Source organism: Anoplopoma fimbria, chromosome 11 (genome assembly GCF_027596085.1).
Source record: "Anoplopoma fimbria isolate UVic2021 breed Golden Eagle Sablefish chromosome 11, Afim_UVic_2022, whole genome shotgun sequence".
In the NCBI taxonomy this organism is placed as follows: Eukaryota; Metazoa; Chordata; class Actinopteri; order Perciformes; family Anoplopomatidae; genus Anoplopoma; species Anoplopoma fimbria.
The window spans coordinates 447,164-459,173 of record NC_072459.1 but is presented as its reverse complement, the minus strand read 5'-3'; the positions used below and the strand labels follow the sequence as shown (position 1 = coordinate 459,173).

Here is a 12,010-nt window from a genome sequence, read left to right as displayed (position 1 = left end):
ACTTTAACAAAACTGCCAACGAAAACCCCAAAAGGTGTGGACGCCTGTAAGGAGGGCCAATGAGTAGCAGCCACAACAGCCAATCAGCTGCTCTTTATGTCACCTTAATGAAGGTAGTCAATAAGTAGGCGGGGTCGTCACACCCCCCCCAATAAAGTCGGTGTACCAAAGGGAACACCGGCACATACTAACCAAATTGACCTGAAATTATCCTCCCCAAAAATATATTAATTCAAAGACAAGACAAATCTAAGAAAGAAAACCCATAACTCCACCCTGCCCATGTCACCTGACCTCAGCAACCCTGGTACCTGGAGAAGCAAATTAAGAGCACAGACAGAAGAACACAACACAAACAGCATGAAATGGCATCACTACTCACATTCACTCACGGCAGTGACATTATCCACCCCTTTGATATGCCGAATATCAAGATCGTATCCCTGCAGAAACAGAACCCATCTCATCAGGCACGTGCACAGATAGACCCCAAGTGGTGCTCAAGCACCAGCCCTTGTGCCCTGGTTGAGAAAAAGTGCCCTTTTTTTCTTGAGCCCAATTTTTTTTTTTCATTCAACAATATTTTTAGAATACAAATTAGTTTCTCTGTCATCAATTTCCCCAAATGTGTTTTGATATCTGAGGGGTTATTTATTTGAGTTCTTGTGAGAATTTCGCCCCGACATGCTCCGCGGCATAGACGTAGAATACGTATTCTATGCCTCTCCCTCCTCATCCCCCACACCGGTGCAGACTACGTCTTCACTGACCTGCAGCATCAGACTAACAGGTAATGACAGTGTTTGTGCAATCCCCCGACGTTGTTTTTTATAAATTAACAACAACATTAGTGCCGCTGAAAACATTACGTCTGAAAACATAACTGGTCCGACGTTTCCTAAAAAAATAAACAAACAACTAACTTGATTTCAAAGCATTGCCCAGCTGTTTACTGACGTTTGTCATGTTAAATGACATTATTTGTCTGAAAGTGCATATTTTGTGTTGTATAAATGCCGTTTAGACAATTTCGAAAGTATGTTGAATTTATGTTTATAAATGTCACGAAAATTCACAGCTAGAAAATAGCAGGTAAACTATGCTAGCTCTCGGTGTCATGCTATCCTTGTCCCACAATTGTTTAACGTGATATTTATGTATCTCTTCGTTTTGCCTGTTTTACAACGATCAAACTTGTATGAGTAATTGCAGAGGGTGAAAAAGAGTAAAATAAGGGAAATGTAAGCTAGCTGTCTAATCCTGCCAAGAGGAAACACAGGTTGAGAAGAGCATAATTAGTGTAATGCTGCTTATGCTTTAACCTTCAGAAAACAGTACAATTATTATCCACAACATTCATTTATCTCTTTTACAAAATTTGCAGCATAATGCCAAAAAAAGACAGTCAAAAAGCAGAAGGACAGGGAACTGCAGCAAGCAGCTCAGAGTAGCCGCTCCCTTTTGACTTGGATCAGGCCATCAACGAGCCAATTAAATGAGGGAGACCTCTCTGACCTTCTCCTGCTTGCCATTGAGCAAGACATTGAAATAAATCACAGTGAAGTGATACAAATCTTCCAAGACATGGCACCAAGGAGGATGCTCCTGTGAAGATCCTTTTATTTATCCAGAGCAGAGTTTTGATAAGTTTTAAGTTAGAATATTGTTCGATTATTTAACATACTATTTGCTTATACAATATGGCCTTGTTTTGTCTGTTTATGCCTGTTATTCATTTATTTATTCAATTTGATCATTTGATCTAGTTTGTTAACACAAATAAATATATAAGTTGAAAACCTCCTGTGTTTTTTTTATTTATTATTATTATTTTTAATTTCATAAATAATTTTGGCGATGGGTGCCCTTTTTTTTTTTTTTGAGCACCTGCCCCCAAAATGTCTGTGCACGTGCCTGCATCTCATCAACCTCTGATTCGGACACTGCAATGACCTTAAAAAGGTCAGAGGATTATGATCCGTGTAAACCACATATACCTCAACATGCTGCAGTGCCACAACCAGCGCCAATCACTGAGTAATTAAACTGGTAACGATTGAATTTCCTGGAGAAGAAGCTTACTGGCCTCACTACACCCTGGTCATCTCCCTGACTGCATCCACCTGGAGCAGAAAGGTCCGGTCAATAGGGAAAGAGCAGAGAACCGTCCTGACCTTATCGAAGGCTTGCTGACACTCCGGCGACCACACAGAAGCTCAGTAAGAGGAACATTACCTGACAGAACCCACTAATATCCCACCAGACCCAGAAACCGCTGCAGCTCTTTCTTCGTTGTGGGCCGTGGTAACAGATAAGTGACAGTGGCAGGGTTAGGGTTATAGCAAACTGGCACTTGGATAAATGAACAGTAAGCCTCGCCTCTGCCCGGATGCGCTGAAGATGGGAGTGCCATGTATCCAGTGGTTAAATTGGGATTTTCTATGTGGGGGGGCTCTGATCCGGAGGGGCCGCTCCCCATACGCAGAGTACGCAGAGCCAAAATTAAGGTTGCAAAAAAAATAAATCCATGATAGTCGTTATATTAGTACATTAAAGAAATTAGCATTTTTTATATGTTGCTTAATATGTACACTGTAGATTTTGAGTGTGTTTGATGAGGTCACATTAAGAGCTGATTTTATTTTTTCATAGACTACTTGCTAAATCATTTAGAATTAGCAGCATTGTTCTTTTTAACTAGCGCTTGCCATTTGACATACCAGTAGCAGGCTATCCCTGCATGTCTAAGGTTAATTTTTCCTGCTTAATGAAAATGCAAGCCCATATCTAATGATATTAGCCTATTGGTGATGATCGACCTCTTTCAAAATACCGTGCACCTTTAATTTAGTTTCTCTTACCTCGCCATTCACCTGTCTACTACGATAATTATGTCTGATGATGACCGTTAGAATGATGACGTTGTGTTGTCTGATCTGGGGGGAGGAGGAGATCAGACAACACAACGTCAAATCATTCTAACGGTCATCATCAGACATAATTAGGCTGGCCTAGACATCTGGAGCAAGTTTGAGAAAACTTGCTCCAGATGTCTAGGCCAGCCTATCCCTACTCCAATATTTAGAATTGTGTTTTAAAACAACATAGATTTGCAATGGAAAAGTTGTAAATGAGTAGGACAACATTGCTCGTGATGGACTAGGCAGACTGCCAAAATCGTCTGGAGCTGATCTGCTGCGCAGAACTCCAGACCCGGCCCAATTTAACCTCTGCTTGTATCACTAAAAATCACCAAGTCATCCAAATAAACAGAACACCCTCCAACCCGGACACAACTCGGTTCATTAACCGGATAAGAACACAGACCTGACGGTGTAATAAACGGTACCTGCTCATATCCTTTAAGCAGGTGAATTTACTGACAAACCTGGCAGGCCCAACACTGTCAACACTGTCGTCCATTCGCGGCAAAGGAAAATAATCTGGCTTTGTGACAGTTTACTTTTCTCATATCTGTACAAAACCGAGGTGTTTGTCCTGCTTCGGCACCAGAATACAGGAGGAGGCCCAACAGAGAGACGGGACAGACATGTCATTACCATGTCAGACACCAGAGTCAAGATGTCTCAGCTCCTCCGGGGACATGCGGTAAACACAATGTTTTATCGGCCCTGCATCTCCCACCTCGATGTCATGCTCCACCCAATCAGCTCCACCCAATCAGCTCCACCCAATCATCACCGAACAGACAGACAGACAGACAGACAGCTCACAGCGTCTAGAATCAGGCCAATGGGACGACACCGTGTCCAAGCTACTTAGAGCTTCAGAATGTTTTAAACGACCACACAGGGCTCATGCCTCCCAGCCACTGAACCAGCCACCAGAACCTCAGCCTGACCCACTGAACCAGCCACCAGAACCTCAGCCTGACCCGACTCACTAACACGGTTGTAGAACGGCTTCAACAGGTTAATGTGACGAAGCTGTTTGGACTTTCTCCGCCCTGGTGTCGCAATGAAATAGTTCAAATCCGAGAGTTTCTCAGTGATTGTATACGGACCGGTATACCTAGCCTGGAATAGGCATTAATGCCAGAACCTGGTCCCCAGGACTAAACCCTCTGCTCTGTGTGACGTCATACCACCGCCACCAACACACGATGCCGAAACCCGTTCACAAAATCAATCAGCATCCACCCAGTTATCCTTCAACACAGCCAAAGGGCCCCTCACCACATGCCCAAAAACTAAGTCATTCGGACTGAAACCAGTACCCTCTTGTACGGCCTCTCTCTCAGCCAACATCAGCCACGGGAGCCCTCCTCCCAGTCCCTCCTCCCAGTCTCTCCTCCCAGTCTCCTCCCAGTCCCTCCTCCCAGTCCCTCCTCCCAGTCCCTCCTCCCAGTCTCGATCCTCTCCTCCAGTGCAATACGCACGGAGCTGAGACTTGAGAGTTTGATGAAATCTCTCCATCGTGGTACGCCGATGACTGACTGTGTTTAATGTGTTTAATGCACAAGGATCTCAACACTTGACAAACATGTGGGAAGAAAAATTCGACCCTTGGTCACTCTGAACAACCTTCGGGATGCCAAAAACCGAAATGAACTGAGTCAATGCCTTCAGCACGGCTTTAGTTGTAATAGATACCTGTACTCTGGCACATAACTGTCAGTAAATACTTACAGACAGATTTAGCGATCGGCACCGGGCCACACAGTCCACCATCACATATTAAAAAGGTTGTTTTATGGCAGGAATCGGTTGCAGAGGAGCAGACTTCACACTCTGATTGGCTTCCCCGTTAATTGGCACACATGGCAGGTTTTAATATATTCAGCAACATCTCGTTTTACACGCGGCCAAAAGAACTGTTTCAAGACATTTAAAGACATTTAAATACGTTTAAATACGTTTTCCTGACACCAAAGTGCCCACTCTCGTCGTGTGCCACTTTAAGGACCAGAGGCCTGAATTTAGTCGGTACAACCAACTGGTACACAGCATCCCCCACACCGTCACCCGAAACAGCAGTCTGCTACGCAAACAGTAGCCACTGGCTGCACTCTTTATCTCTGCAGCAGACAAAACACGAACAAATCATTCATTTAAAGAGGAATCACCAATCTGCTCCTGCAGCAACTCGCTCTGTGACACCGACAGTGGAAAACCAGACAAAGACGGATCCTCAAAACCATCGTCACCAAACTCCCCATCTGATACCTCAGGCTCAGCCTTACTCACCACACAGGCTGAGAGAACCTCAGGTACCTCACTGGACCTCCATCAGAGACAGTACTAACCGGACAGAGCTAACAGCAGGTGAGGAGGAGCATCAGCCCAGAATAACATGAACCCCTCTATAGGCAACGAGCTCACAGTCCAGGACCACCTGATGCAAAGGCACAGGTAGAACCGTAGACATCCTCAGGACCACCTATATGAAAGTCTATAGGTAGAACATATCAACCCCATCCCTCACTGAGAACACGGTCCACTGACTCAGTCATATAGGAGTCATACCCCTGTGTCCCTCAAGACTGTAACCGGGACTTTAACATCGCTACCGACTACGATACAAAACCACTTCTAATGAAAGGAGCGTCCAGAACCTCCGGCTCACGGACAGAGGGGAACCCGTTAGAACCACAGCCCCTAACCCTATGTTTAGACCACAGCACCGGACAACCAGCCTTCACATGGCCCCTCTCACGACAACAGTAACAGGTTCTACTGGTGTCCACGTTGCTCCGTGACTGAGACTCGGATCTAAACATGCCAGACGTCCCGGAACGCGTCTGGTCAGCCAGTTATTACTCATAACCCGGCTCAACAACGGGAGAGACGGTGCATTACCAATATAAAATAAAGGTTTATTTCCATACAAAACATAACTTTAACAAAACTGCCAACGAAAACCCCAAAAGGTGTGGACGCCTGTAAGGAGGGCCAATGAGTAGAGGCCACAACAGCCAATCAGCTGGTCACCTTAATGAAGACAGGTAGTCAATAAGTAGGCGGGGTCGTCACATTGTGTACTTCATATTAGTATTTGGTTAAAAATATATAAATATTATATACATAAACATATATTTAATAATAACACTATATTATTGTTTTTACTGGTTTTACTGTTCCTCACAGAACGCGTCATACCCGGCGGTGACCACCAGGGGGCGCGCTGTTATTCTCCCACATCCAGAGCGTTCCGGAAACACGAGAAGAAGAAGAAGCCGCTCTCCACATGTGCAGACAGCCTCCGGAGAGCAGCGGGTCTCACGGCAACGGGGCAGCATGGAGGACCAGAACCAGAACCTCATCCCACTCCCGGAGCAGGAGCAGCAGGAGCAGCAGAAGCAGCAGAAGAAGAAGTCCAGGAAGAGGCCTCGACCTCCGGCGTCAGCCGCCGGGCAGGAGCAGCAGGAGCAGCAGGAGGAGCAGCGGCGGACTCATGTGAGGCGGCTGGCGGTGCTGGGGGAGGAGGACGGAGCCGTGAAGCTGCTGGAGGAGCTGCTGTTCGGGGGGGAGGAGGAGCTGCTGGAGAGGCTGCTGGAGGTAACGAGCAATGATCTCCTTATGTGGTGAATGATGATCATTATGATCATAATAATGATCATTATTATAATAATGATCTCATTATGATCAATGATGATCATTAATGCAATGATCTCCTTATGTGGTGAATGATGATCATTATGATCATAATAATGATCATTATTATGATCATAATAATGATCATTATTATGATCATAATAATGATCATTATTATGATCATTATTATGATAATGATCTCTTATGTGGTGAATGATGATCATTATGATCATAATGATCATAATAATGATCATAATGATCTCCTTATGTGGTGAATGATGATCAATAATCTCATCTGTTCTCACTGGTTTTACTCTGTAGAGGTTTTTTTCTGTTGGCTGCACTTGTTGATTTGAAAACACTTCTGTATTATAATCTAAATCATTTTATGTATATATACATATATATATATATATATGTATGTATGTATGTATATATATATATATGTGTGTATATATATATATGTATGTGTGTGTGTGTGTGTGTGTGTGTGTGTATATATGTGTGTGTGTGTGTGTATATATATATATATATATATATATATATATATATACGTGTGTGTATATATATATATATGTGTGTGTGTATATATATATATATATGTATATATATATATATATGTGTGTATATATGAACAAAACACAACCTTATGTTTCATAAGGGAACATTACAGTCTGGCTCGTTGTGGAGCTTTCCTCTAAACGTTAGAAACAAAGCCATCACTCTGGTTGTTTACCTGGATCTTCCTCTGACATCACTTCCTGTCGTGGAGCAGGGCGATGAGGAGAACACTGGAACCTCGTTGGTGGAGGACGGGGACGATGGATCAGGTGACTCTGAGGACGAGGACGAGGTGCAGCTCCACCCGAGCAGAGAGGCGGTGTGGGTGGATGAGGACGACGAGCTGGAGGAAGAGTACGTGTTTGTTTGTTTGTTTGTGAGGGTGACTGACATTTAAGAGTTAATAATAATAATAATAAATACGCAGACAAACTCTGATGCGGTTTAATCTTCATTATGCAGCTTTTCATATGAAGGAAGCTCGTATCAAAGTGGTTTAAGACGTTCCTACACTAGTAATATTAATAACACTTGTTTTAAAGGTACTCTGAATTCTTTTATCATGCTTTATTGTAAATTGTCATATTTTCTATGTTTTTTACTATTTCACTGTTTTTATTGTCATGTGACAATCACTGAGCCAAATTCCTCTTATATGTATATTTGTCAAAAAATACATCTTTCTGATTCTGATAATAATTGTGATTATTATTAGAATAATGATGATGACAATACAAATAATATTAATGATGACATAATGACATATTAATATTAATGTAACAGTGGAGTGATGTAATGAACCTTGTTTCCTGTTTCAGGGTGGACATGAAGCATCGTTACCGTAGAGACCTGATCAGAGGAGAGGCGGAGTCAACCATGTCCAAACAGAAACTACAGCAGAGGATGAGAGAGCAGTGAGTACACACACACACACACACACACACACACACTGAAACCCCCCCACACACACGCTGAAACACACACATATAAACACACACGTACACACACATTTACCTGTCGACGTTTCAGGTTCCAGAGGTCGATGGGCGGAGCTCCGTCGTGGGCCGACAGCAACGTGAAGAAGAAGAAAAGTTTGTTTCTTTTTCTATATTTGTTCACAGATCAGCTGATTCTATGAAAAATAAGTTTATTTTGAAGTAGTTTTCTTTCTTTCTGTCTTTTAATATTTGTAGAACACATGAATTGTTTGTAAACATGAAAACATGTCTGTGTTCCTGCAGCTGATGAAGATGATGATGATGATGATGAAGAGGACGATGAGCTGCTGAGGAGGACGGGGAACTTTGTGGCGTCTTCAGACCGTCTGCCCGGCGGCATCCTGAGAGTCAGTAGCTTCTTAAAGATCCAACAGTGATGTCATGAATACATTATGATCATTCAGTCACAGTGAGCAGCAATCTGACAGCACCATGAACTACAGCATAGACCCACAAAGAGAACCATATTTGGTAACTCAATGTAATCAGATTACATAATGTGGTGATACTTGGATGAGTTTAGTGACGACATCTCCCATCAGCTGATTCCTCGTTTTTCACTGTCATTTCATTCATTTGATGTTTTTAGATGATGACTGATGTTTATGTTTCACCTGGTTCTCCTGGTGTGGAGACGGACGCTCTGACATCGAGACCCGATCATGTGGTCATGTGATCATGTGATCATGTGGTCATGTGGTCATGTGATCTTGTGGTCATGTGATCCTCCTGTCGTTGGTGGTTGAACGTTTGTCTCCGTTTCTCGTCTCAGATTAAGAAGTGTCTTCACGCTAACAGCTCCCGACCTTCAGAGGACGGTCTGACCTCCGTTCAGTTCCATCCCTCCGCTCAGGTCGTCATGACAGCCGGCCTCGACCAATCCGTGTCCCTCTTCCAGGTACGTCAGCCAATGGGCTCTCTCCAACATCAGACAGCAGTGAGTAGAGTCGGCTGGAACAGATCACGTGACTCTGATTGGTCCTGCAGGTGGACGGGAAGACGAACCCGAAGATCCAGAGCATCCACCTGGAGCGGTTCCCCGTCCACAAGGCGCGGTTCAGCCGGGACGGAGACACGGTGATCGCCACCAGCCTCAGGAACCGCATGTTCTACCTGTACGACATGATGGAGGGCCGGGTCACACCTGTGCACACCGTCAGAGGTGAGGGGGGGTCAGGGGTCACCATCAGGGGTCAAAGGTCACCTTCAGAGCAGAGGATTATACTCTGTGTGAAAAGCAGCAGGACGGAGACGTTCAATTAACTGTGTGAAAGAGTTGTGTTAGCATGCTAACGTTAGCGATCTATTATGATTTATGATAAGAGAGCTAATGTTAGCATGCTAATGTTAGCACGCTAACATATAATCCTGAGGCGATCGTGAATGCTGAAGCATCGTGTTTGTGTTCAGGTCTGAATGAAGCTCGGGTGAAGGAGTTCTCAGTTTGTCCTGAAGGAGGCGCTCTGCTGCTCACTGGAACCAACGGATACCTGCACCTCCTCACACTCAAGGTGACTCCTCCTCCTCTTCTTCTGCTGTTTGTTTGTTTGTAGTCATTAAAGTTTCTCTAAGTTGATTGAAATATGTTTGAATCATAATAATCATCATTAGTGTCAGTGATGATTATGATGTGTATATATGTATATATGTGTGTATGTATGTGTGTGTGTGTGTGTGTTTATGATGAAACATAAATAATAGAGTGTGTGTTCAGACGAAGGAGGTGATCCGCAGCATGAAGATTAACGGAGACGTCAGCGGCGTCGCCTTCTCTCACGACGGCAGCAAAGTGTTCGCCAACTCAGGTGAGTCAGGACGCTCCAAGTGTGACATCACAGCTTCCTGTTGGTCATGTGACTTATCTCTGTCTCTGTGTGTGTGTGTGTGTGTGTGTGTGTGTGTGTGTGTGTGTGTGTGTGTGTGTGTGTGTGTGTGTGTGTGTGTGTGTGTGTGTGTGTGTGTGTGTGTGTGTGTGTGTGTGTGTGTGTGTGTGTGTGTGTGGTGTGTGCAGGGACGGGGGTGTATGTGTGGGACATGCGCAGCAGTCGCTGTGTGAACAGGTTTACAGATGAAGGCTGTGTGAGGGGGACGTCCATCGCCGCCTCGCCAAACGGACATTACCTGGCCTGCGGGTAAGACACGCCCACACACCGTCCTGCTCTGTGATTGGCTGAGGGCCTCATAGGACAAAGACTCCTTTAGTTTCATTAATACCTGATGTCGGTTCATCTCTCCGTCTCAGCTCTCAGTCCGGTGTGGTCAACATCTACTCCCAGGAGGCGTGTCTAAATTCAGCCAATCCCAGGCCTCTGAAAGCAGTGATGAATCTGCTGACCTCAGCGACCTCCCTGACCTTCAACCCCTCCTCTGAGATACTCGCCATCGGCTCCCGAGCCGAGGACGAGGCTGTACGCCTGGTAAGATGATGATGATGATGATGATGATGATGATGGTCTCTGACTCTACTGGTCTCTGACTCTACTGGTCTCTGACTCTGATGGACTCTGACTCTACTGGTCTCTGACTCTACTGGTTCTGGTTCTGTCCCCTCAGGTCCACCTGTCCAGCCTCACCGTCTTCTCCAACTTCCCCGTCTCTAAGAGGAAGTTTGTTTATCGGACCAGCTGCCTCGACTTCTCCCCACACAGCGGCTTCTTCTCATTGGCTAACAACAAAGGACACGCCCCTCTCTTCAGGTCAGGCAGCCAATCAGCTGCTTCTTCTTGTCTTACATAGTTTTATGTCAGCTTTAAACCGTCCGTACACAGATTACCATAACTAACATTAAACAAACATGAAACCATCCTTTAATACAGGTCACATATAAACAAACATATACATATATATGTGTATATGTGACGTCATGTCAGCGGCCTGTTGTGATTGGTCCAGACTTCTATCGGTCTCACACGTGATAGAAGCGTTCTAAGCGTTATTTTTATTCATGTGAACGATGAGCTGCTGGGGTCTAAAGTCTGGTCACATGATGTCAGTTAATCTGCATGAGACAATCAAGGTTCTTCTTATGAATCATGATCCCAGTGATCAGGTCCACCAGAGGGTCTGAGCCTTTCCTCCAACATGAACCTGAGTTAACTGAACGTCTTCTGTCTTGTTCAGGTTGCTTCATTACAAAGACTTCTGAGGAGGACGAGTCCACCGGTTCTCTCCGTTCGTCTTCTCGTTTATAAATCGGCTCGAAATCCTCGAACGCACCAGAAGGGAAATATTACAAACTGTCTGAAGGTTGATGAATAGACGTCTGACTGGGAGGAAGAACACAGACTGGTGGTGGATTTGGAAAACCATGAGCAGGAACAGAAGCTGGATTTGTAGTTTTCGGTGATAAATGTGGGAGGAGTTTGGTTTATAAACACGCTTATGGAAAGTGATGGAAACAGATGTTTGCTTTTTATTATTTGTATGTAGTGATTCTATAAAAGAACTAAAACAATTCAACATGTTGTCTGTGATTTTACCAGAACCAAACATACTGACAACGGAGACAGGAAGCAGGAGGAAACCGCTAGCTTAGCTTAGCTTCATTAAAAGATTTAAAAGTCTGATTTACATGTTGTGTCTTGTTAGCTACGAGCTAAAGTCTTAAGGGGGGGTTAAGAGAGAGATGCTAACTGTGAGTTAGCATGTCTTAAAGCTTAAGGGACTTAGCTCCCATGCTAACTGCTGCTAAACCCAACATGGATTATTTTTATATATATTATCAGTAAACACAACAAGTTAATCAGACAAACTAGTTGTTGAAAGATAATTAAATCACAAGTTACTGAACTGTTGATCAGCCCAGTTAGCACTTAGCTTCTACCTCCAAACAGTTTTGAATTAGCTTCCAAGCCTGTTAGCTTAAAGTTAGCTTCTGGGTCTTGTAGTTCTTATGTG

General features: G+C 44.2%; 1 protein-coding gene across 1 annotated transcript; it reads left to right on the top strand.

Moving 5' to 3' along the window:
• Positions 1-6,168: 6,168 nt before the first annotated feature.
• Positions 6,169-11,561, top strand: utp18 (UTP18 small subunit processome component). The gene is made up of 13 exons (XM_054607868.1): positions 6,169-6,518; positions 7,330-7,469; positions 7,934-8,029; positions 8,145-8,206; positions 8,357-8,460; positions 8,886-9,011; positions 9,101-9,275; positions 9,524-9,624; positions 9,828-9,918; positions 10,125-10,245; positions 10,356-10,530; positions 10,667-10,809; positions 11,234-11,561. Exons 1-13 carry the CDS (start codon positions 6,258-6,260, stop codon positions 11,256-11,258), a joined length of 1,620 nt encoding a protein of 539 aa, XP_054463843.1. The 5' UTR covers positions 6,169-6,257; the 3' UTR covers positions 11,259-11,561.
• Positions 11,562-12,010: the final 449 nt, after the last annotated feature.

Excerpts from the sequence above, each read along its gene's own strand:
- utp18 (XM_054607868.1), top strand. The coding sequence starts at position 6,258 with ATGGAGGACCAGAACCAGAACCTCATCCCACTCCCGGAGCAGGAGCAG. Across the intron at positions 8,207-8,356 it reads CAACGTGAAGAAGAAGAAAA|CTGATGAAGATGATGATGAT; the intron begins GTTTGTTTCTTT and ends GTGTTCCTGCAG. Across the intron at positions 8,461-8,885 it reads TGCCCGGCGGCATCCTGAGA|ATTAAGAAGTGTCTTCACGC; the intron begins GTCAGTAGCTTC and ends TTCTCGTCTCAG.